This window comes from Balaenoptera borealis, assembly GCF_965194805.1.
Source record: "Balaenoptera borealis genome assembly, chromosome: 8".
In the NCBI taxonomy this organism is placed as follows: Eukaryota; Metazoa; Chordata; class Mammalia; order Artiodactyla; family Balaenopteridae; genus Balaenoptera; species Balaenoptera borealis.
Genome location: NC_138865.1, coordinates 73,773,335 through 73,798,429, shown reverse-complemented (window position 1 = coordinate 73,798,429; position 25,095 = coordinate 73,773,335). Strand labels below are relative to the sequence as shown.

At 41.8% G+C, this 25,095-nt stretch overlaps 1 protein-coding gene across 2 annotated transcripts in view; it reads left to right on the top strand.

Moving 5' to 3' along the window:
- The window catches only part of KLF9 (KLF transcription factor 9), a 100,185-nt gene that overhangs the window by 4,846 nt on the left and 70,244 nt on the right, over nt 1–25,095 (top strand). The window contains exons 2-4 of one of the 2 annotated variants that reach the window (XR_014247838.1): nt 15,728–16,604; nt 19,288–19,364; nt 19,720–19,807. Coding sequence is in view for 1 of the 2 variants with exons in the window: in XM_082403698.1 (XP_082259824.1) it covers nt 15,728–15,957 (230 nt within the window). In the remaining variant the exon portion in view is untranslated. Of the gene's footprint in view, nt 1–15,727; nt 19,135–19,287; nt 19,365–19,719; nt 19,808–25,095 lie in introns of those variants that run through there. The other variant, XM_082403698.1, reaches the window with a different exon arrangement.

The window sequence follows — 25,095 nt, the reverse complement described above, 5'->3', positions numbered from 1 at the left end:
AGGGAGGCCCTGTGCCTTGATCCTTAAGGAAACCTTCTCTCTGCCCCATTCTTCTTTCCATAATGCTCCCCAAAGTGATGTAGAGTGGTATTTCATAGCCTGACATGCTTCATCCAAGATATACTTACAATTAAGTCTGAGTGGGGCCTGCATAGATCATCGTTTTGCCACCTTTTCTTCCACTTTCTCTCCCCTAAGGAGATTAGCCATTTTTTCCCCTATAATTGTCCTCCCCGTGACATTTTAGTACCACAGATATACTGTAGAGCTGCTTATGTACTGTGCCCCTTTATAAGGTCACAAACCATTGTAATAACTAAGACTTTTATAACCTGCCAAAGATCCAGTCTTTGCCCTGTGGCGGCGATTTCACCCCCATCCCCATCCCCAGTGAGGCTGTCTAGACCCAGGCTCATGTATCCTGTCGGGGAAAAAATGAGAGCAAAGGACTGCAAACGGGCTCTAGCTGTGGAGGATGATAGTAGCCTAAGAATTGCAAGGATGTCCTGTAGGGTTTGTTTCTGGGTTTCAGACAAGAGGCTAGAGACTCCCTTGCTTCCAAGGAAAGATGGCCCACAGCTGCTTGAGCCCCAGCTCACTGCTGGAATCTCACCCTGGGGACTGAGGCCTGTGAGGGGGCCTAACAGCTTGTTATTCCTGGTCCTGGAGGTAGGAAGGACCAGTTGCTCCCTCCTCACTTTCCCCCCGTCCTTCATCATCCTGCATCTAGCTGCCCTAGCAAGACAAAGCAGGGTTGCCTTAGAAGAACTGCTGCTGCTGGCAGGATTACTGTCTCACAACAGAACATACAAGTGGAGTAGAATTACAGGGTAAAACCATTGTTTCCCGTGATTTTCCTCTCAAATCTGTGAGTGGTGAGAAGAGAGAGGGGAGGAATGCAAGTGGGGCCTGGGTCAGGGAGGGGGAGGTACTGGAGTCCATAGCGTGCTGTTTTGATGGTAACACCCCATTACCTTCAGACGCAAAGATGTAACCTGAGGGAAATCAGTTCTTGAGACTCTGAACATAAGGGTCAGATATACATCCCTGGCTCAATTGTTGACACTTATCCTAAGAACTAGTCATTCTGCAACGTCTGTGGGAAATTCCCCGATTGAACTTCCCAGGGAGAAACATCGTATGACATATTGGAAAGCGGCTTACAATGGTCTTCCTTAATAAGCTCATTGAGAAGAAAAGTGGGTGGGTGATTTCCCAGTATTCACTCGTTCAGGAGCCCCTAAAACAACCTGACGTCGTGCCCTGGTTAGAGTCGGATTTCTTGACCATCATTTTGATTTCTGAATGCCTTATGATCGTGAGCATACTTGATTTAAAAAAAAAAAAAAGCCAGCTTTGTCAATTTTGTTAGTCTTGACTTCCAAAAATTTTTTCCAGTTTCTTTTTTAATTTTCTTTCCTCCTCTTGTCTGTTCTCAGGCTTGGAGAAAGAGCTTGCAGCATTCCAGGCCTCTGCTGCTAGAATCCTCCCCCACGTCCGACCCTCCCACCTTTTCCTAATGTTTCTCCAGCAAGGCGGGTGCCCACTGAAGAGCGTAAATTAGTGCCTAGTAATTGGTACAAAGGCACTTTCTGTTTCTATGCAACACATGCAAAAAGGAGGGGTAAAGGAAGGAGAAAAGCCCACAGACAGTTAAAAAGGGAAAGAAATAGGATCCTCTGCCGTGGTCTTTGAGCAGTCCTGTCTCTTGCTCTGCCCCACTTTTTGTTGGGAAGTTAGTCACAGGCCTAAGCCCAACTCAGAGCACTTGGTGGCAGCAGTTGTTAGTATCAAAAGAACAGAATTTGGAGGTTGGAAGTGACCTTGAGAGGTCATCACATCCATCATTTTGTCTGTAAAAAAGTGAATGCTTTTTTTTTTCTTTTTAACCCTCTCAGATAGATGAGGATTGTTCCACTGAGGCATTGGGGGTGCTCTGGAGGGTTTGGAAGCACACCACCAGGGTTCAAAGGCTGGCTCTCTGCCTTGGCAGGCACGTAACGTTGGGCAGAGCGTGGAAGCTACCAGAGCCTCAGTTTCCTCAGCAGCACAATGAGGACATGGGGTCCTTGGAAGTTGAAGTGCTCCAGGCCGGAGCTTAGCCAAATGGAGATCTTCCTTCACTGTGAATTCTTTGCAGTTCTTAGATTTGGATTCCTTTCCCCCATGGTCTCCTGAGGATTTCAATCTGGTTAACATTTTTTTGTTTTGTTTTAACCTTGGTTTAAAGAGCTGCTTTGCATTAACCAAATTAACGGAGTGAAGGGGCAGAGGTGGAGTCAGTCGGGGGACCTCTGCCCTTTTATTACGGGAGCAGCACCCTGAAACAGTCCAAGGCCATTGCTTGTGAGATTTCCTACTCCTCCCTTCCTGGAGCCCTCCCGAAACTTTAATACCTTTTTGGTGCATTAAGGCCAGGAGTAGACATTTGTCTTATCCCAGCCTCAAACAGTCCCCTCAGCAAATAATAGGACTAACGTTATTATTCATAGAGAATGCCTTTCCCACTAAGGGAGTGAGAGGCATTCATTTTTCATGCATGGGATTTTCCAAGTCATCCTTTCTGTTTGTGCTTAAAGCCCATGTTTACAATGGTGCACCCGCAGGCTTCCCTTGTAATCTCAGTTTGTCAGCCTTTTGCGTCCTGAGATGAGAATTGAACATCTGGATCTGAAATCTAAAGGTTCTAGAGCTGCAAGAACCAGTAAGCACACCATCTAAGCCCAGGACCACTGGCCATTTGAATTTTTTTTTTAACCAAAATTGAAAATGATCGCAAATTTGAACAGCAGAATGGAATTCAGCCCTGATTGAGCCCCCTTTTTTTTTAAAGTGAGGACTTTATTTAAATAGATTAAAATAAAGAGATGGGAGCTTAAGTCATACAAAATTAATGACAAGGATTTGAAAAGCAGGCAGCAGTATTTTGTATTAAACAAAGTGTGAACGTTTTTCCATGGCAAGTCTCCGTTGTTTCAGAAGTGCCTCCCAGAGGACCTGACTTGAACCGAAGTGGGGCAGTGAGGCAGGCAATAGACAAAAGCACAAAAATTCTACCTGAGAATTATGGACATTTAAGAACTGGAAGGAATCTTACAGATCCTCTTTCATCAAAGAGATGGAGGTTTCACCAGCTCTCCCTTCCAGGGAGCCAGCTTTGATGAGACGGAGGCAGTCAGAAAAGCAGAGTAAGGCCTGTGAGAAGGAAACCAGCCCACCCTAAGGAACTTGAATATGAGGGGTCTCCAGAGAGGTCTCTACCTTCAGCAGGGAGGCAGTAGGTAGAGCCAGTAGAACACGGGCTTAGGGGTCCCTCAGACCTGTGTTTGAATCCTGCCTCTGCCACTTTCTAATTATGAGAACTCTCTGAGCCTCAGTTTTCCCATCTGTAAAATGGAGTTCAGTAATTATATATTCATAGAGTTTTTATGAAACTTAGTTCAGATGAGGTATTTAATGCATTTAGCACAGTGTCTCCATATACTAAGTATTACAATTAAAAATAATCTACATGTGTTGGCCAGAAGCCCTTGAGGTGCTTAGAATTTTTGTTTACAGTTCCACATTAATCCAGCAGCAGCTCATTCATTTAAATAATACTTGTTATTGAGTAACTGTTACATGCAAAGAGCTGTGCTAGATGTTGACAGCAGGTACTGTGAATGTTGTGGATAATAATAGTGTTGATAGTAATAATAGTTATAAATTATTAATGCTAGTAATAATGCTATTAATAGTGATAATAATGAAGCATCCAGCATGTATTACACTCCAAGTTCCAAGCCAAATGGTTTACACACATTGTTACATTTAAACTCCCAGAAGTCCTATGCGATAGGAAGGTACTCTTATTCTCATTTTATAGGAGGAATTGGAGTTAGTTAACTTAGTCCAAGGTTACTCTGAAGTTTTCCTAGTATGTTTCTAGGTGCTTGGAGTTGCACCATGAATGGTTGTTGACGAGGACTCCTTGGGTTTTTGCCAGTGGTAAGAGACCCTGTGTTTTGCATGGCTCTCTTGGATTTGGCCCCAAAGCCACCATTGTCTCTACTCTTGGGTTCTAGCTCTGGCTTCTGGTTTGTTTTTATGAAGCTTGGTGAGGAATACCTTCAGAAATCATGAACCTGGCCAAACCTATCCTGTATTTTCCAGTAGCTATCCAGAACCTTCATCCTTCCAATTGAAAAAGATCCCAGTTGTGGGTCCACAGCTGTTTTAATCAAGCCTCTTGGTTGTAAGGAACAGAACCCAAACTTGGACTGGCTTAGTAAAAATGAGAACTTTATAGGTTGCCATTTCCACCACCTTTGGGGTAGCTCTGGTGTTAGGGATCTCTGGATACAAGTGGCAGTGCCTTCCTCTCTCCCTGGCCCAGCCTTGCTCTCCTCTGCTTTGGCTTCATTCACCGACAGGCTGTCTCTGAAGGGTGGTAAGATAGCTGCCAGCAGTTCGGACTCCCATCCTGCTAATTCAGCAAGCCCTGTGGAAAGACAGTTCCCCTTTCCTAATGATTCCAGCAAAAGTCCCAGGCTTCAAGCTTCAGAACACAGAATTTTGTGCCTGTCCCTGAACTCAGTCACTGTGGCACAGCTGGGTCACATCCAACCTCTGGGCCTGGGGTGTGGGGTCGCCCGTCTGGAAGTACGTAAACTCAGAGTGAGGAAGGAATGGTTTCCAAAAGGAAATTCAAGGTGTGCTGTTTATTACCCCAAAGAGGCAATAGGTGCCAGACAGGCAAAACCAACAGCTGTTCATTCGATCCACCCATTTAGAACTACAGATAGGATATTCCCAAAAGCAGAGTTTGACAAAATGAGAGACAGGTTGGTATGACAATAATTTTTCTCATTTTTCTCCCCTTTGAAGAGAAAGAGCTCTGAACTCTCTTTGGAGTTCAACCTATAAGATAACTGTATACTAAATGGTCTTTGTAGAAGATAGATTATTTCAACACGTATTTCTTATGGTCAGGCTCAGCCCCATAGGCCCTGCTCAGTGGATGTTCTAGAAGCCAGTACCCAAAGCCTCACACGGAACACGTATAGCGGCAACAATGTGATCAGCGGCACCGTTCACTTGGTCTTAATTCCAGCCGTCTGACTGTTTTAATGCCCAGAGAAATGACTTGTGTTTACGTGTACATTTGTCACCCTGTGTGCTGATAGAGAGGCCTTGCCTTTACAAAGATGGGCTGTTTGTATGGTGGTTCCCACTGGGATTCAGAAATCTACCCGGTGTACATGATGCCCAGCAAAAACACCGCAATAAATCGTAAGAGGCAAAAATTAGATCTTAAAAATAACTTAAAAAAACATACAAAAATGACTTAAATCCCTACGCTGTCATAATTCTACAGTAGTTTTGTACCATTGCTGTTTTAATGAAAATAAGCAGAATGACAACCAGACAGCTGCTTTCCCTCTTGGGTGTTGCAATTCATACCCACGGCCAGCCACAAGATGCCTGTCTGCTGAGCATTACCCACCGAAGCGGGGGTTCCCAGTGTGAAAGAGACACAGGCTGCACCTCTGACCTGAGTCATTTTTTCCCAGTGCCCTGCTTGCTCCCAAACTTCAAAGCGCTGTCCAGGAACGCCTGCCCCAGGAGGGCTGAGGGAGTCAGGCAGGGGCTGTTGGGTAAGAGCTGGACAGCTCAACCCTGCCGTTCTTCGTGGTCTTTGGTGACAAACACCAGACTGTATGAATTAGTGGCTCACTCTGTAAAAGCTGGAAAAATGATGTGATGATGGCGCATGTGGCATGTGTGAGTAGGATCTGTGGTCGTCGCAGCCTTACTCTGGTGCCAGCCGTGTACAGAGGTTGAGCCCAGAGAGAAACAGCTGGAAACCTGATGCTGGAGCAGCGTCACTAGTCACTCTGGGTCACTTCCGTGAGTGCCGTGACCTGGGTGGCAGGTAGAGGAGGCATGCACTAACCAGACGACAGTCTCCTGTGTTTTCCTGGTTTGCTCATTGTCTTTTCTGAGCCAAAGAGAACTGAGTTCTCTTGAGCCCCCCTGCCCTCCCCACCATTTCTGCTGTTGGTGGACAAACCTCATCCTGGCAATTTGGGGTCTCTCAGTCTCTTTTGTGTTCAGTTTTATTCTCTTTTGGGTACATAGTCACAAAATCGGAGTTCTCTCTGTCTCTCCTTTTGCCTTTCTTTCTCCTGGGAGTGATCTGCTTAGTAGGCAGGAGCCTCATCTCTTCTTCCGGCATCATGGAAGGGCTGTCCATGTTGCGTGCCATCCTCTGACCTTGCTGGTCTCCCCCAGGGTGTCATATACCAGCTTGGGTCCTGGTCCTCACATGCGACATTAGGAGGGGTGGAAACTTAGGCAAACACTTGAGACCCCTTTCTCAGCGTGGCTACCCAACTCCTCAGGTGCCCTGGTGTGTGTGGCGACTTCCCTAGAGAGGCTCAGACAGGCTCCAGGCATGCCGTGGGCCAGGCAGCAGTGGTCGCGCCTCTGGGACTGCCCAAGACTGCTTCTAATAGGAGAGTCCAGAACGCTTGCACTTCTCAGACCTCTGCATCTGTTCCCTAAACACAGCTCCTCCAACTTCTCTCCCTATAGCTCAGGTCTTGCTACGAAGCTCTGGCAAATTAAGAGAATTTGAGGATTTCAGGGCCTGCTTTACATTTTTAAAACTCTATTTTGAAACCTCAAGCTTAGCAGCAACTTACTTGTTTTAAACTGTCTCTTCCCTCCCCGAGGCAATGCATCTGGAAAGGAGGGCCTGGGAGTAAGAGGATTAGAAAAACACAGGAAAAAGCCTGTCTCTACATTTAGTTAAGGTCTGTGTTCTGCTCTCACCTCTAACCTTGTTCTGTGCTCAGAACTGAAGCAAGAATTTGAAAACCGGTTCTAAGGATGTCCTTGGGCGAGTCATTGGCTCTCTGAGTCGGCTTCATCTGAAACAGGATGGGTTTGAATTAGGTGGTCATAAAAATAACCCAGAATGCAAAGATTCAAAGAATCTACGTTCTCAGCATAGCTTTGCCCTCAAGCTTACATATCCTGTTCAATGTTTAGTGCCTAGTAGGTTATTTATTTACTATTTCTCTTTTCCACAAAGAACTGGGCAGAGGCAGTACAGGCTGGGGTGGGAGGAAGAATGCAGTCGTGGGGATTGGCTAATCTGGGCCTGGACCTAGCTGTGTGGACGTGGGGAGGTCACATCACCTCTCTGCCATTTCAGAGTTGCTGAGCTGGGGGCCAGGTAACGGAGACATCAAGGCATAATGATATATTTCTTGCTGGGTTGAGAACCTAAAGAGTCAAGACTCTATTGTCTGTCATCTTCATTTCTGAGGTCCTGGCACATGTGCCACCTCACAGATCAGTTGAGGTTGGGAATGTGCAAGCAATATTCGGACAGGCTTGCTTCCAAATAGCTAGGCACCAGCTTCCAGTGAGGAAGTACTGCATGACAGATGTTACAGACACCCACTTCCCAGTTCAGAACCTCAAGTATGGGGACAGGCTGCCTTCCACAGATAAACACAGGGACCAGGAAGTAAAATCTCACATCCAAACTCTATAGTGACTCTGTTGTATCAACAAATGAAATATAAAAGGAAACCAAATCACAAGAAGGATTCAGAGAGAGAGGCCAGGAGCAAACCATAATGTGATGGGATGGCATTCAGGCAGGATTCTTCTAAAGCTATCAAGAATTTTTATCTTTTTAGGACATCTACCTGTGTAGGTAGTAGCAACATTTCTGGCGAACCAGGAGGCTTTTAATTTCTTGATTTTTGAGTTTGATATTAATTGGAATAATTTATGCAGGGAAATGTAGAATTGGCTGTACCCAGACGATGCAAGTGTATGGGTGCTTCTGCACTTGGGTGTGGAAATGAAGAACAGTAAAGCAAAGCTCACATTTTTGTACCTGCAAGTTAGCATTGCTCTCCCATGGGGAATGAGGACCGATGATAATGGACAATGGGGTGTCAGTGGCTTCCAGTTGCGGCAGTTGTGCGGGCTGGTGCTCCACCAGGAACACTGCACTGGGCTCTGGGCTTTGTGTGTCTGCGCCTCTTTCTCCCCCTGCTTCCTAAGGAGCCTGCTCCTTGGTGGGGTAGCCCTGCCATCGCTGCCTGTGTCACTTGGTATCTGAAGGGAGATTCCTGTCTCTTCTCACGGGCCATTTTCCTTTCACATACGGAAAAAGGAGAGGAGGAGGTGGGGGAGGAGTGAGAAAACACATGTAGTTTACTCTGAAAGTTTCTCACTTTCTCACAATTTGAGAAGGAAGCAGAAGGATTCTTTGCCTTTCTTTGGTCTTGGACCCTGGAGTCTATTTCTCAATAGAGTGTAAACCACCCACCCCTCGAATGGAATAGGATCTTGATCAACCCATTGGTGGAAAAATTTGAACTCATATGCATCATCGTTACCTTTGTTTTGCGTAAGACTTTTCTGACTTCTCATTATAAAAGAAATTCGTACTTGCTTAAAAAAATCAGAAAACATAGGGGAAAATTACAAAAAGAAGTAGAGGTTATCCCCTCACCTGTAGATAAATATTGCTCGTATTTTGCATATATTCTTCCAGGATTTTTCCTCTCCTTAGATGTTCACACACATACACAGCAGATCATGCACTGCTCTTTTCACTTAGCCGTGTATTGCTAACATCTTCTGTATAGAATAATCTAGTACCTTTTTAACAGGCACATATTATTCCACTGTATGGAACACTAAAGTATTAAACCAGTTCTTTATTGTTAGACATTTAGGTTGTTACCGAGTTTTACCTTTTATAAACAATGCTGGTATCCTTGTATATTTTTGTGTTGCTCCCTAATTGTTACCACAAATAATTCCTGGACAAATGTATTGCCAGGTGATCCTGGAACAATTATAATTTCCACCCATGCCTATTTCCTCATGCCACCATCAACGATAGGTATATGAACATACTTTTTAACACTTTTACCAGCCTGATGTGTATTTCACTGGTGTCTTGATTGGCATGTTTTGATTACTTATGAGATTGACTATATTTGCATATATTTATTAATTGGCTGTTGGTATTTCTTATTTTATAGATTACTTATTTGCATCCTTGCCCAATTTTATGAAGTTGGGCTATTCATTTTGATTTGCTAGTGTCCTTTCTGTACCACAGATTTTAACCTTTTGTAATAGGCTGCAATTTCCTTTATTCGTTCACTGTTTTAGTTCTTAAATTTTTTTACTTATATGTGCGTGCGTGTGTGTGTGTGTGTGTGTGTGTGTGTGTGTATGTATATGTATCTTACCATGCAGAAGTTTAACATTTTTAAGTATTTTAAAACTATCCTTCAAATAGGATACTGCCTTTGATTTCATGTTTAGGAAGTCTCTCCCTATTCCAGGATTCTAAAAATATTCACCTATATTTTCTTTTACCTTTATGGTTTTATTTTTTACATTTACGTGTACAGTAAATGTAAAAAATTCCATTTGGAATTTAAGTGTAAGGTATAAGGGTAGGAATCCAGATTTAATTTTTTTTTTCTTTTTTACCAGATATCTATGCCATTTATTGAATTAAACATTCTTTTCTTCACTGATTTGAAATGCCCATCCCTATAGTCCTGGGTTTATCTTCAGACTTGACTCTGCTCCACTGATTTGTCTTTTCCTGTGCTGGTATCACACTATCTTAATTTTTGCAGCTTTAATCATACATTTTAATAACTGGTATTGCAAGCGCTCATTTATTATTGTTCTATTCCAGAATTTTCTTGGCAAGTTGAGCGTATTTATTCTTCCCAATGAACTTTAAAATAATTTTGTCAAGTTCAAGAAAAAAGAATGTCTATGGTGTGTGTTAATTTCATAGATGAATTTGTACAGAATTGCCATTTTCAGAACACTGGGTCTTACCATCCAAGAACATGGGAAATGTCCCATTTATTCATTTCCTTTCATATCGTAGTTTTATGATTTTCTTCATGCAGGTCCTGAATTTTATTGGTAGGCTTACCCTGACTGACTGTGGTTACCATATAAGAAAACCATTGTTCTTTTGTATATTTACACCTATGAATGCATTTTTTTCTCCAATTTTTTTATTGAAGTATAGGTGATTTACAGTGCTGTGCCAATCTCTGCTCTGTGTTTTTAATTTTTGTTATCTTAGACTTTCCAAATAGGAAGTGGTATCAGTTGCAAGTAATTCTTATTTTGCCTCCTCCTTCCCACAATTTACTTCTTAATTTGTTATTTACTTGCAGTCACTAGCATTTCCTGAACAACATTAAATAGCTATAATGATTGGGGCAGGAGTCCATTCCTGCCTTGAGCTTTGACCTCAGTGGGAATGCTGCCTTCATTTTACTATTGACCCTGCTGGGGAAAGGTTTGAATCTATATTTTCTATCCTGTTAAGGAACTATTTTGTTTTCCTAAAAGCTTTTATTAGGGATGGATGTTGAATTTTATCAGATATTGTTCTGCATTTATAAAGGCAAGATATGAGTGTGGGTGGGGGTGAATTTAACCTATTAAATGATGTGTAATATCATTATGATTTTCCAATATCAAATTATCCTTTTATCTCTGGAATCCTAGTTGCTTTTTTGTAATTAAGAAAAACACTATTTTTCCTCAAGAAACAGCCTTGATTTTGTACATCTGTGCGAAGCTATGATTATTAATTGACATCTTTAGAGTTCTATTTTGAAAAGGAGGCCCAATTCCCTTAGATTTGTTTTACTAGATTGGGTTACTTCTGCTCAAAGCAGTGGAAGCTTCAGAGTTGGTATTTTTAACCCTCTTAAACCCAATTAAGTTTAGCCCATTTGGGGCTCTTCCGTGGAATTGTGGGAGGGAAAGAGAGAGAATCAGAGGGGGGAGGGGGAGGGTCTAGACCCTAGGCCAGGACTGCAATGGCTGTCCATCTGAGCTCTGGGGAGCTTGGACAGGGCTGAATATATCCAGTTAGCAGTCCCCGTACTTGTCCTCATTCTCCCTCTATATGAAAAACTCACCACTGTTCATTTCATGACTTTACCGAAAAGAATAAGCTTCACTTGACATCATCAACTAATCACCGGGTAGGGTGGAGGCTCCTTAAAAGCAATGAGCCATCAAGTTAGCGAGTGCATAGCCAGAAGGCCCCCCCTCCACTTCTCTTGAACCCACTGGAGACCCAGGAGAGTTCTGGAGACCTGACCTGTCTCTGCAAAGAAAGCCTTTTACACGTTTGATGCAGTGTTCAGTAGCCGTTTTGATCCAGTGTGTTTTATACTCAGAGCTGAGTCTGTCAGTGAGAGGCGCTGAGCTTGTTGCTGAAGAGGAAGGGAAGTGGTATATAAATAATGAGAATGCACAGAAACTTGTGCTGTTACCAGCTCTGCTCCAGTAAAGCAGGCTTTATTGTATCACTGCTTCTGGGTGTGTTTTCCTGTGAAGGCCAGAAATAAAGCACAAGTACATGTCTGTTCTTTTTTATTTATTTTTTTCCCCCAGGAGGATGGTAACTCTCTCATTAATACGAAAGACAAGTTTAAATATTCCTTAATTGATAGTTGCTTTACCATATGATTTGTTCTGTATAAAGAAGGTTAACCATTCTTTTGGGGGCCTTAGCCTTGAGCTAAAGGAAGGGCCTGACTTGATTTACCCCCGGCTGCAGGATGAAGGGCAAATCCCAGCCCTCTTAAGCCCTCTCTTTTCCACTCTGCACATCATCTCTGGTCCCATTCAGCCTGAAAATCTCTTCCCTCTCTACATATGATTTCCCCATTCCATACTTTGTTAGGTTCAAAACACGTATCTTTTTCTAGATACCTTAATATGTGTCTATCATTAACTAACATGTGGAAATGCATCCTATAGTAGGTTGTACGCAAACTCTCCACTGGGTTAAAGAGGTGGATGATTTCAAAGGGCTGCAAATTGCAAATCCCCAAGAAGAATCCAGGTCCCCTGAACACACACTGCTTGGCTGGCACGGTGTTTCATCAAGTGTTGAATTTGAATGCCTTTATGTGTGGAAAGCACTCCCCAGTTGGCCCCAGATTCCTCTACAATCCATGGTCTAATATACTTGGCATTTCACCCACTTTTATTGTGTGTCTGGCTCCTATAGACATTTGGATTTACAAATTCTGGTGTACACTAGATAGAAATTCAGGCCTGCAGATTGAGATCAGGGGTCAGCCAACTTTCTATAAAGGACCAGATAGTAAATATTGTAGGTTTTGTGGTCCGTACGATCTCTTATCACTACTCAACACTGCTGTTGTAGTGAAAAGGCAGCCATAGGTAATACATAAACAATGAGTATGATTGTGTTCCAATGCATCTCTGTATGCGGACATGAAAACCTGAATTTCATATAACTTCTCCTGCCACAAAATATATTACTGTTCGATTTTTTTCAACCATTTGGTAAAAACTAAGTATAGGAATGGTGTTTATTCCAGCAGGTGAGATTTGACCTATGGTCCATAGTTTGCTAACCCCTGATTTAGATCATTGACCAAAAGCCCCTAATGCTTTTCCAAAGGATCCGAGAAAACTCAAAATGATCCTAGAGCTTTTAGACCAGCAACTCACTTCCAAGTAGATCTATTTTTAAACGCTTGGAAACTGTAAGCTTGAATTATACACGTTATATGAATCTAACAAAGGCTACTGTTGGCTCTTATTTGCTCTGGGCTCTGTGGGTGGCCCTGTCGTCTCTGAAGCACTCAGGGAAAAGGATGCTAGGTCAATGACAGCACCTGGATTAGAAGCAATGAGAACAATCACATGACAACTATGAGGGGCAGTGAAGAGAGTGTAGCCATAAGCTAGACCAAAAGTGAATCCAATGGGAATGGACCCTGATTACACTTGAAATCTTTGTAAATCATAAGCGTAAATACTTAATAGCTCTCCAGTACATGCAGCTGATTCAGGCTTCATGACGATTTTCCACTGGCTATCACTTCCATCTTGTTGAAACAAGGGGTGCCTTATTTCTTTTCCAGTCTTAGCACACAGTAGAGTGGTCTTCTGACCCATTTTTCCCACAATGGACACAGATCCGTTCAAATAAATTAATCTCCCCTCATGACTCGCTTGAAAGAAACATGTGCCAGTGAATAACTGAACCACATCACCACTCCTTCAAGGAAACCGCCTCTGATGGGTGTTTGTCCTAACAAGTGTTGAGAAAACACGGAACTTCTCCTTGTCATCGCTTTCCTCCCCACCAAATCATCAAGCAGTGGAGAGAGGGCTCCAGGAAAGGGACAACAGACAGGGGTTTTTGGTCTGGTTTTTTTTTTTTTTACAACTTATCACGCTATGAATTCTAACTCTTCATTATATTTTTTAACATAACATGTTTAAAGAACACTTCTCCCATAGATTCTTCGTTTGGGTTAGTGAGGACTTGGCTGCAGTCTGATTCAGAAATAGCCCGGAAATATTCCTGTGATCTGGGAACTTCTGAGCAGGATTTGGTCCCCTGCACGACCTGGAAGATGAACACACACGCACAGAGTTGAGGCATTTACTAAATGCTTGACAGCACAGGTAGCACGGAGGTCAGACGGGACGTTGTCCTTGCCCAGGGAAGCTCAACCTTGTTGGGTTATGATAGCCTGCATTTCGCCTTTTGCTCAGAAGTTCTGCTGAGCTGGGTAAAAATGCTTTTTAATCCAACAGAAGTTGCAAAAGTGAAGTTTTCAACTCCATGTCATTGGATTTTTCAGAGGGTTCAGTCTGAAGCTCTTCTTTTCCTCTCTCTCTCTCTCTCTCTCTTTTTGGCCCTGCTGGAGACTCTGAGCGTCCTCGGGCATCATCCACCTTGGGTAGGGCTCAGGATTCACTGGCTTGCTATTGCCTTTTGCTGCTGTGACTTTTCAGCTTAGAGCTCAGCGAGGAAGTATTTATACTTAGACCTGTGTATAGTGAATCTGTTTATACAAATTTGTTTTGCCCACATCAGGTTTCCCATAAGAACAGGTAGGTTGTACATGGCGTGATGGCCATACCTCTGCTTAGAGAACAGCAAATAAAACCTTAGTCACGAAGGTAATAGAGGTATTTTGTTGTTATTATCTTTATTTTCACATCTCTGGCACAGGTTAGGAGAAGCTGGGGGAAAAGAATCATTTTTGGATGACTCAGATGCACCACGCTGGGCAGCTCCCAGCCCTTTGAGCCTCTCTCTGGGTTCCAGGAAGGTGGGGACAGGAGTGAGAAAAGATTCACTCCTCACACCTACCTAAGGAGTGTCTGGAGAGTTCTGTGGAAACCACAGTCTGTGCCCTGAGTCTGTGAAGCAGCTGCTTTGGGCTGTGCTTGGAAAGGTGTGAGGAGTAGGCAGGCAGGTGCTCAGAGCTGGGGGGTGGTGACAGTCACTCACAAGAAAAGCAAGCAAGACTCTGATCTTAAGCAGCTCTTTCTGCCTGTCTGCTTGTGTGTGTCCTGCCCAACAAACATGGACACAGACTCTCCCCTGCCAATCCAGGGGTCAGGAGGCCCCCAGTGCTGGCCTGATCATGTCTGGAGGGCGGGGCTTAGCTGCGTTTTAAGTGGGACAGGGAGGCAATAGCGTGACTCTGAGGAGAGCAACCGTAATGGGAGGGATGTGGAAACCCTGACAAGTGTTAAGCCTCATCTGTAAAATGGGCCGCCTCCGTGGGGTGTCCTGTAAGAAGTCAGTGAGATAATGCATGTGCAACCCTTAGTGCTGTGCCTGCGCTTATGTTATTTTAGAATAATGTGAGCTCTTCTTTTATGAGAAATATGGAAGAAACTGGGATTGTTTCAACTAGACCAGAAAAGATTAGAGAATGGCGTGATAGCAGTCTTCAGATAGTTAAGGGATTATTAGGTGGCAGAGGGAAAAAACTAATTTTTAGTGTTAAGACAATATAACTTACAATATGGCCTTCGCAGGAAGGCAGGTTTCACATCAATAAGAGTGTTTATTACAGGGATGCTCAGAAACAAGCAGACTTCCTTGGCAGGTAAGGGGCTCTGCCGCCGGAATTGCTCAGGCAGAGGCTGGGTGGCCAAACATTCAGGAGCTTAAGGGGAGATGCCTGCCTCTGGTGGGAGGTTGGTTGGATTAGTTGCCCCAGTTCTCTTCCATCTGTACGATGCCAGGAAATTTAGCAAAGGACTAAGGTTTTTGACTCCTCGGAGAGAACTCGTGAAACCAGCAACCGCGTAGACAAAAACTGGAAAATATAGTTACCAAGGCTCTTGGGGATCCATTGGGTACAAATAGCAAGCTCATTTACCTAGAGAAGACGATTCTCAGCAATTTCTTCGTGGTATTACTTTGTTAGGGCTGCCATGACAAAGTACCACAGACTGGGTGGCTTAAACAACAGAAATTTATTTCTCACCATTTTGGAGGCTGGGAGTCCAAGATTAAGATGTTGGCAGAGTCAGTTTCTTCTGAGGCCCGTCTCCCTGGCTTGTAGCTGGCCATCTTCTCCCAGCATCTTCACACAGCCTTTCCCCTGCGAGTCTGTGACCTAATCTCCTCTTCTTATAAAGATACCAGTCATTCGATTACATGACCTCATGTAACCTTAATCGCCTCTTTAAAGACCCTTATCTCCAAATACAGCCACATTCTGAGATACTGGGGGGCACACAATTCAGCCCAGAACACAAAGGAGTTATTTTCTGAGTCATGGGGATGGTTGACCAGGACCAGCCTGGAGAATTTCAGTTACACGTTCTTTAACCTGTATCCCTGATTCTCTTCTCTTAGGTGAACGGCCCTTTCCCTGCACGTGGCCAGACTGCCTTAAAAAGTTCTCTCGCTCCGACGAGCTGACCCGCCACTACCGGACCCACACGGGGGAGAAGCAGTTCCGCTGTCCGCTGTGTGAGAAGCGCTTCATGAGGAGCGACCACCTGACCAAGCACGCCCGACGGCACACGGAGTTCCACCCCAGCATGATCAAGCGATCCAAAAAGGCGCTGGCCAACCCTTTGTGAGGTGCTGCCCACCGAGCCAGGGAGGGACGGACCCGGAAGGACGAACTACTCCCAGCGAACAGACAGACAGGTGGGAACCACGGCCCAGAAGAGGCGCCCTGCCAGCACAGGAAGTTGCTGTTCTTTGGTCACTAGTCTAATTTTCCTCTCCCTGCGTTGTTTTTAAAAAGCACATTGTAGCCTAAGATCAAAGTCAACACTTGGTCCCCCTTGCAGAGGCAACTCTGAACCGTCTCTGACTGTTGGAGGGAAGACAAATGCTTTTTTTTTTTTTTCCTCTCCTTAATTTTCTTTTGGGGGGGTGGAGGGGTGGCAGGTGTGGGGAGGGGGTTAAAGCCAAGACTGGGGTAGAATTTTAAAGATTCAACACTGGTGTACATATGTCTGACTGGGTGAGTTGACTTGTAGCATCACGCAGTGATTCTGGGCTTTTCTGCTTGCTCTCTCTCAGAATTGTTTTCTTACCTTTTAATGTAATGACGAGTGTGCTTCAGTTTCTTTAGCAAAACCACTCTCTTGAATCACGTTACCTTTTGAGATACGAAACGCCATAGCACAGCTGTCTTTATGCAAGCAAGAGCACATCTACTCCAGCATGATCTGTCATCTAAAGACTTGAAAACAAAAAAGTTACTTATAGCCAATGGGTAAGCAGTATGAATTTATACTAATCAAGACACACCTTTGAAAGGTTACTGTAAGTACAGAACTTTCAAACCTTGCTTTGTATGAATTGTACTTTTTGAACATAAGCTGCACTTTTATTTTCTAACGCAGAGGATGAATAAGTTAAATACATGCTTTAAGGATAGAAGCAGACATTCTGTTTGGAACCACGTTATAATCTGCTTATTTTACAGTATACACATTTCCCTATGAAATCATGGCAGAGATGTGAGGGCAGAATATATACAACAGATGCTGAAGGAGAAGGAGGGTAGTATATATATTTTTTAATTTAAAAAAGAACAAACAATTTTAACTCTATTAACTTTTCCAAAATTTCCTATCCTTTTAATTAACCTCTTCTTATTGTACCATAATGCCACGAAGGGCGAGGGCTTTGACTCTGTTGGGTTTTATTTGAATGGGTGCATAACAGTAACTAGCTCTGGAAACGTTTATTCTTCGGGGAAAAGGTTTGTTGGTTACCTTCCCATGTTCCTACAGAACCCCCAATAACAGGTGCAAGAGTTACATAAAAGGAAAAGGGAGCTGAAATGTGAAAAGAAAAATAACATACCCCTATAAATAGTGAGCGCTAAGGGAAGATACCACGATGATTTCAGAGGAGACTGTGCAAAATCATCCCTTTTGGAGAAGGAAGGCACATGGAACATAGAGGAATGAAAACACAACACTGTATCTTTTATATCAGTAGCCTCACCACTATAAGATCTCGTATCCAGGGGTCTAAAATGGCCTCAACCACTATATGCATAGTATACCATTTACCTGAAAACTTAATTTTGGCCTTTACGTGGTCAGAAAAATGAACCGAGTTTTCATCGTTGAGAAGAAACCTCAAATAGGGGAGTCAGCAGTGATCATGGGGGAAATGTTTACATATTCTTCTTTTTCATCAGAAACAACGTTTTCTGACAATTTTATCTGATATTTAAAACAGGGAGTTATGGTGCACTCTAGTTTATACGTGTGCTATGAGACGTGTTGTGTAAACCTGGGGTGAATTCATCATTTCACCTGACACATGCTTGTTTCCAGTTCAGAACCAGTGTGGGCTCCTGCAGCAGGCATGGGTCACAGCTGACTCCAACTTCCAATACAGTAGCCATCACTAGCATGGTGTTTTTCTTTTGTTTGTTTAACCAGCGTAGTTGTATCAGTAGTTCTGGAAAGAGAACTGCTTTTAACATTAGGGACTGGGAGCAGTCCATGGGATAAAAAGGAAAGTGTTTTCTCACGGGAAAACATGTCAGGAAAAATAAAGAACACTTTCTACCTCTGTTTCAGATTTTTGAAACGCTTATTTTAAACCAAATTTTAATTTCTGTGTCCAAAATAAGTTTTAAGGACATCTGTTCTTCCATACGAAATAGGTTAGGCTGCCTGTTTCTTACTGAACTCATGGAATGGTTCTGCTTGTGATGCTCTGCATGCTGCCTTTTAGTGAGTGAGGAGTTTGGCGTTGCCTAGCAACCCACTAACTTGTACAAACTCATCTTTCCCTCACAGAACGAAATGAAGGAAAACCAAGCAAAGTCAGTGAAAGACAATCTTTGTAGTTTCAGGAGTAAATCTACATGTGGCTTTTGTCCAGCACTTCGATGGATGTAAATGCAGCAACTTGTTTTAAAAAAAAATGCACAATTTACTTCCCCAAAAGAGTTGCTACTTGCCTTTTCAAGTCGTTGAAGAACACACATTTGATATTCTCTTATATGTTATAGTAACATAACGTATAAACTCAAGGCTTTTTATTCCTTGTGATAAATCCTGTTTTAAAATGTCACAAAACAGGAACCAGCATTCTAATTAGATTTACTCTATCAAGATATGGTTCAAATAGGACTACTAGAGTTCGTTGAACACTAAAACTATGAAACAATTACTTTTTATATTAAAAAGACCATGGATTTAACTTAAAAAAATCCAAATGGAGGATAGTAATTTTTGTTTACTTTTTTAACCAAACTGAATTTTTTGAAAGACTATTGCAGGTGTTTCAAAAGAAAGAAAAATTGTTTTATCTAATACTGTAAGTAGCTGTCATATTCTGGAAAATTTAATAGTTTTAGAGTTAAGATAACTCCTCTCCTTGGTTAGGGAAGAAGAAAGCCCTTCACCACTGTGGAACGATGCCGTGGCTTTAAGGTGTAGCCCTACATCATGCTTCTTTTGAGAATTATATTTGGTATAGTTATAATTACAGAAACTGACTCGTTGTCAGTTTGCAGGTAGATTAAGCACAGTACTCATCACTCTGGATAGATTGAGATGTTCTTTCACAACAGATGAATGATCTGTAACACTGTAAGATACTTATCTTTACAACTGTTTAATCAGTTTTATTTTTGTACAGTATTAGTGACCTAAGTTATTTTGCTGTCCCGTTTTTGTAAATCAAATGAAATTATACAAGAGGATTCTGACAGTAGGTATTTTGTACATATGTATATATGTTGTCCAAATAAAAATAATAAATGATAAAGATTGCATTGTTCCAGCCATTATGTGTTGTAAAAGGGGCATGTTTTTGTCATACTGGGGGTTACTTCTTTAACTTGTGATGAGTGCAAAGATGATTTACCCTAGGACTTTCAACATGTGAGATATTTGTGTAGACCTGTATGTATTTACTATTCACAGACCTCTGGGGAAGTAGATGGAACGGAGGCCACGTGAAATTGCTGTATTATACTGGAGGGGAATATTTATATTTTCAGGTAAATCACTTAAAGAGGTTTATAAAGCTCATAACTGTGCTGGTGTGTGCCAGGAACTAGTCAGAGGATATTACTCAGATTGTTCTCTTGAGATATGATATTGATAAGAACACACAAGTTGAAGTCTCAAAGGCAAAACAGTAGACCCATTAAACCAAGTGAAGATGAACACCAAAGTGTGTGTGTGTGTGTGTGTGTGTGTGTGTGTGTAATTTAGTCTAGAGACTCTAAAACCTATAATTGTAGTATAATCTAGTATAGATACATACTAGCTAGCTAGTGTTTGTTAAGGTTTTATTGTATGCTGGTCACAGTGCCAAGCGTTTAGGACTTTTTTCTCATTTTATCTTTACAGCAGCTCTGTACAGCTCCTTACAGAAGATACCATTGTTATCCACATATTTCAGATGAGGAAATTACTAACTTGCTAAAAGACACATCTAGTAAGTGGTATAGACCATATTTAAATCTGGATCTGCTGAATCCAACCCTCCATCTGTCTATGCCTGCAGCAGGTTATTTGCATTTGACTCATTTTATTGAGCAACTGTTAGTGCCACACATTGTTGTCACTGAGGACAGGAAGGTGACAAAAACATACCAGCTCTCTGCATTCAAGGAGTTTATGTGTTAGTGGATGGAAACACATAAGCAAGTAAACAAATTATCCATGTGATTTCGGATGGTGATAAGCATTATGATGGAAATAGAGTTGGGTGACTTGAGTGCTGGGGAAAGGCTACTTTAGATTGAGTCTCCCTGAGGGGACTTAAACATTTGAGCGGGGACCTGGGTGACACGGAGGAGCCAGGCCTACAGATATAGAGGGAGCGAGGAGAGCCAGTGCGAGGAGTTCGGCAGGACGGTGTTCAGGATTTTGGAGGAATCCAAGGAAGGTGGGGTGGCTGGAGTATAAACAAGGAAGATGAGAGGGGATGGGAAGTAGGGATGGTTGGCACGGGCCACATCACGGGGCCTGGTATTGCAGGTTACAATGTGGTGTTTGATTTTGATTCTAAGGGCCGGGCAGGGCAGTGTTATGGAAGTTTGCAAGAGAAGAAGGTTATGATCAGATATATATTTCAAGAAGCTCTTTCTGGGTGCTGGGTGGAAAATGGATTTTAGAGGGGCAAGAGTGGAAGAGTGGAGACTAGCATTTGTCCGGGCAAGAAATGATGGTTATTTGGATCAGTGGAAGTAGGAAGAAGTGAATAGTTCCAAAAACACCTCTGAGGCAGAATCATTGGACTTGAAGATGTTAGGATGTCAGGGGTGAATGATGAAAAGGTCCCGTCATGACCCTCAGGTTATTATGGCCTGAGCAACAGGTTAGTGAAGTTTGATAAGGTGGAGGAAAGGAGAAAGCTGGTGTGCAGGAAAGTCATGGACTCATCCGTGGACACGTTGAGGTTGATGTGCCCGTCAGACATCACGTGGACATGTTGAGAGAACAATGATTGTGTATACTAGTTTAGAGCTCAGAAAAGTTGTGTGGACTGGAGATTTGGAAGTCACAATCATGTCTGATGGTAACTGAAGCCACAGAAATGGGATCACCTGTGGTAGAATAGAGAGAGAGGGTTAGAGTCTAGAACAGAGGGGAGGGGGGATAGAAAGTTGGCTCAAGAAGTAACAAAACTTAGAAAACTGCAGGGTTCTAGGATAAGGGGCAGTCGGGGAGGCAGAGTAATCAATTATGTTGAATGTCACTGGGGTCTGGAGTAAGACTAGTACTGAAATGTGTCCACAGTATTTAGGTATTTGAGGTTATTGGTGACTTATTAGAGCTACATTAGAATAGTGGAAATAGACCGCTGGTTGGGTAGGGGGAAGAGTAATCAGGAGGTGGAAAATCATAAATAGAAAGTATAGTCATTTCTTGCACAATTTGTAGAAAACGAAACAAAAACTGCCTTGATCAATACATAGCACAAGATAGGAAAAAGAAAGGAGACACAAGAAAACCAAACAAAATAAGAAGGAAAGTAGAATCCACGTGTCACCTAAATCTCCTTATTTAAAGTTAGATTTTTCAATTTGGATCAAAATATGAAAGTGTGTGTGTGTGTGTGTGTGTGTGTGCGCGCGCGCGTGCGTGCACGCATATTTCACTAGAGGCTCACCTAAAATGAAATGATAAGGATTATCTTTATCTGGTAAAGATAAACAAGGCAGAGGCCAACAAAAAATAATTCAGCAGTAGTCATACTGAAAACAGAAACGAATAGAATTTAATGTAAAAAAAAACTGGATGAAAGAGGAGATTACTTTATACGGGCACATTCTATGTTGAAGATGTAACAGTGGCTAGTAACATTCCATCAAAATACACAAAAAGAAAAATAAAAAACAAACAAACAAAAACAGCAGGAGAATGTCATGAAAACTATAGTCTTACCCAAAAAAGAGAGGATTTTGGTAATGTGCATATTCTTTTCAAATATTTGTGGAATGTGTACAAAAATATGATATAATAAGACTGTAAGTAACAGAGACTACATTTTCTGACCACCAGGCAATAAAGTGAACAATTCACAACAAAAGGATAATTTTTTAAATAGCAGAAATTAAAATATTGTCCTAATTCTTAGATCAAAGAGAAAATACAAATTATAATCAGCATTTAAGTCAATAAAAATAGAGAAAGCTGTATATCCAAGATATACCCAAAAGCTTTACTTAGAAGAAAAATTCAGAGCCTGATATGTTTTTATTATTATCCATGAACAAATAAACCAAGCAATCAATTCAAGAAGCCAGAAATTGAACAAAATCTGAGAAAAGCATGAGGAGAGAATAAAATTAAAGTGAGATTGACATATAAACCCAAGAGGTGGATCTTTGAAAAGACCAATAAAAGTTAATTTTGACAAAGCAAAACAAGAAAAATAGAAAATCTAAATAATGCATGATATTATGAATGAAAAGAGAGATTATAGATATAATGATCTAATAATTTTGGACATTTTGATTAAATGGCTTTCCTAGGAAAAGAACAATTTTGATGAATAGCACAGTATAGACCAAAAACTATAAAAGAAGTTGACAACTGTCAGAGAATTTCAGCACCCAGATAATTTTATAGGCAAAATCTTTCAAATCTTTAAGGAACCAATATTTTCTTTAGAATTTAAACTGTTAGAACATAAAGCATAGAAAATGATGGGAAACAACTCAATTCACTGTAGGAAGCTAGTTTAACCCTGACTTACAAGAATAGTCAAGAATATTTTGTAAAAGAAAAGTGGGAGAATTTGCCCTACCAGGAATTACAGCCTGTTTTAAAGACATAATACTTTAATATATTTTGTAAGAGTGACATTCCAAATCAATGGGGAAAGCAGGAAGTATCCATTGTGTTTAGCCAGTTGATTATCTGAAAAAAAATCAAGGTACATCATACTGTATACCAAATTAACTCCTATATTGATTAAAGCTTTAAATAAAATGATTAAATCACTTGAAGAAAATATAGGTGAAGATTCATAAATCATGATTTGGGGAATAACTCAAATATACAAATCTAAAGGTGGAAACCAATAACAGAAAGATTAATAGATGTAACTATTTAATGTGAAACTATTATAAATGAAAAATTAGCCTAAACAAAATTAAAAGGTACAGATATGGAAAAATGCACTTCAAAAGGGTTAGTATTGGGATTTCCCTGGTGGCACAGTGGTTAAGAATCTGCCTGCCAATGCAGGGGACATGGGTTTGAGCCCTGGTCCGGGAAGATCCTACATGCCAAGGAGCAACTAAGTCCGTTTGCCACAACTACTGAGGCTGCACTCTAGAGTCCACAAACCACAACTACTGAGCCCACGTGCCACAACGACTGAAGCCCGCATGCCTAGAACCCGTGCTCTGCAACAAGAGGAGCCAGTGCAATGAGAAGCCTGCATACTGCAACCAAGAGTAGCCCCCGCTCGCTGCAACTAGAGAAAGCCCATGCGCAGCAACAAAGACCCAACGCAGCCAAAAATAAATAAATAAATAAATAAATTTTTAAAAAAAGGGTTAGTATCTTTAATATATCTAACTTCTTACAGGTCAATATGAAAAAACACTTATTTAGAAAAATCCAGCAAATGATATGAATTGACACTATTTATTGACATAAAAACAATAAACATTTTAAAATGTTCACCCTGCTTTCAATCAAAAACACAATATAAAAAAAATGAGGTAGTTATATTTGCCTATGCATTTAGTGAACATTTAAAAAATAAAGCACTCATTTTGTCAAGAACTGGGGGAGATGGGCATATTGTTAGTGGGAATCCAGATTGGTGCATGTTTTCTAGGAAACAGTTGGGCCATAAGAATTTTAAAACTATAAAAATTTCTTAAGACTTTAAGAAGAGATGTCTGCAAGGGAGGTGGGTATGAGGCATTCATGCTTCCTATATTGTCCCTCTTCCTCTTCACTCCAGCTAACTCAGGCTCCCATCATCTCTCACCTGTATTCCTTGAATAGCCCCCCAACTAGTCTAGTTTCCTCCATGTTTTCCTCTTTTAACATCATCTTCCACTTTGCAGTGTCAGTGTCCCAAATATAAACTGTCCATGTCCTTCCTTTCACAAGGACCGCCCATGTCCCCATCACTTACAGGATTAAGGTCAATCTTCTTAATATGGCTTTCAAGGTTCTCCATGTTCTGACTCCTGCCAGATTTGCTAGGCACACCTTTTTTCCCCACTATTTTGCCATCCATTCATAATACCCATCTGCTTAAAATTTTTACAGATGTGTTACTTCTGTTCATATTATTCTTTAAATTTAAAATTCAGCCCTGTCCTCCCCTTCCTCCATCACTCCTCCAATCCTTTGCAGTGAAAACTGTACCTTCCCCCAGGAAGCTTTCTATGACTTTCTGGGCTGGGTTAGGTACCCCTCCATTTGCTCCCACAAAACACGTTTATCTACTTACTCTGCATTATGTTTATGAGATTCATTCGTGTCATTGTAAGTAGTTGTAGTTTGTTCACTCTCATTTCTGTATTCAATTATAAGAATATTCCACAACTCTTGTTGAATAATTTCTCCAGGTTTTGGTTAATATGAATAGTGCTTCTATTAGCAATCTTGTGCATGTGTTTTGGTGAACATATGTACTCATTTCTGTTGGGTATATATCTAGGACTGGAACTGCTGAAGTCATAGGAGGCGGTCAGCAGAATACTAAAAATAGCCCCCAAGAATCCATGCCCTAATGATAGATTTTCCAGGTGGGCTTTATTGGGAGATATCCAGGTGGGCCTAATATAATCACACCAACTGCTTTAAAAGCAAGAGTTTTCGCCAGCCGGGAGCAGAAGAGTTAGTCAGATTCGAAGTGCAAGCGGTCCTTGCTGCATCGTTGGGGGCTTGACGATACAGGGGTCCACATGTAAGGACTGAGAAGTAGTCTCTAGGAGCTGAGGGTGGCCCTCAGCTGATAGCCAGCGCGGAAACAGGACCTCAATCCTACAACCTCAAGGACCTGGATTTTGCCAACAAATAGGATATGGCTTTCTCCCCAAAGCCTCTAGATGAGGATGCAATCCTCCCAACGCTTTGATTTCAGCCTTGTGATACCCTGAGCAGATAACCCAGCCACACGGGTTGGACTTCTGATCTACAGAACTGTGAGCTAATAATGACTTTGCTTTTAAGTTTGTGGTAATTTGTTATATAGCAGTAGAATACTAATACATAGAGTTTGCACGTATTCATTTCAGTAGATGC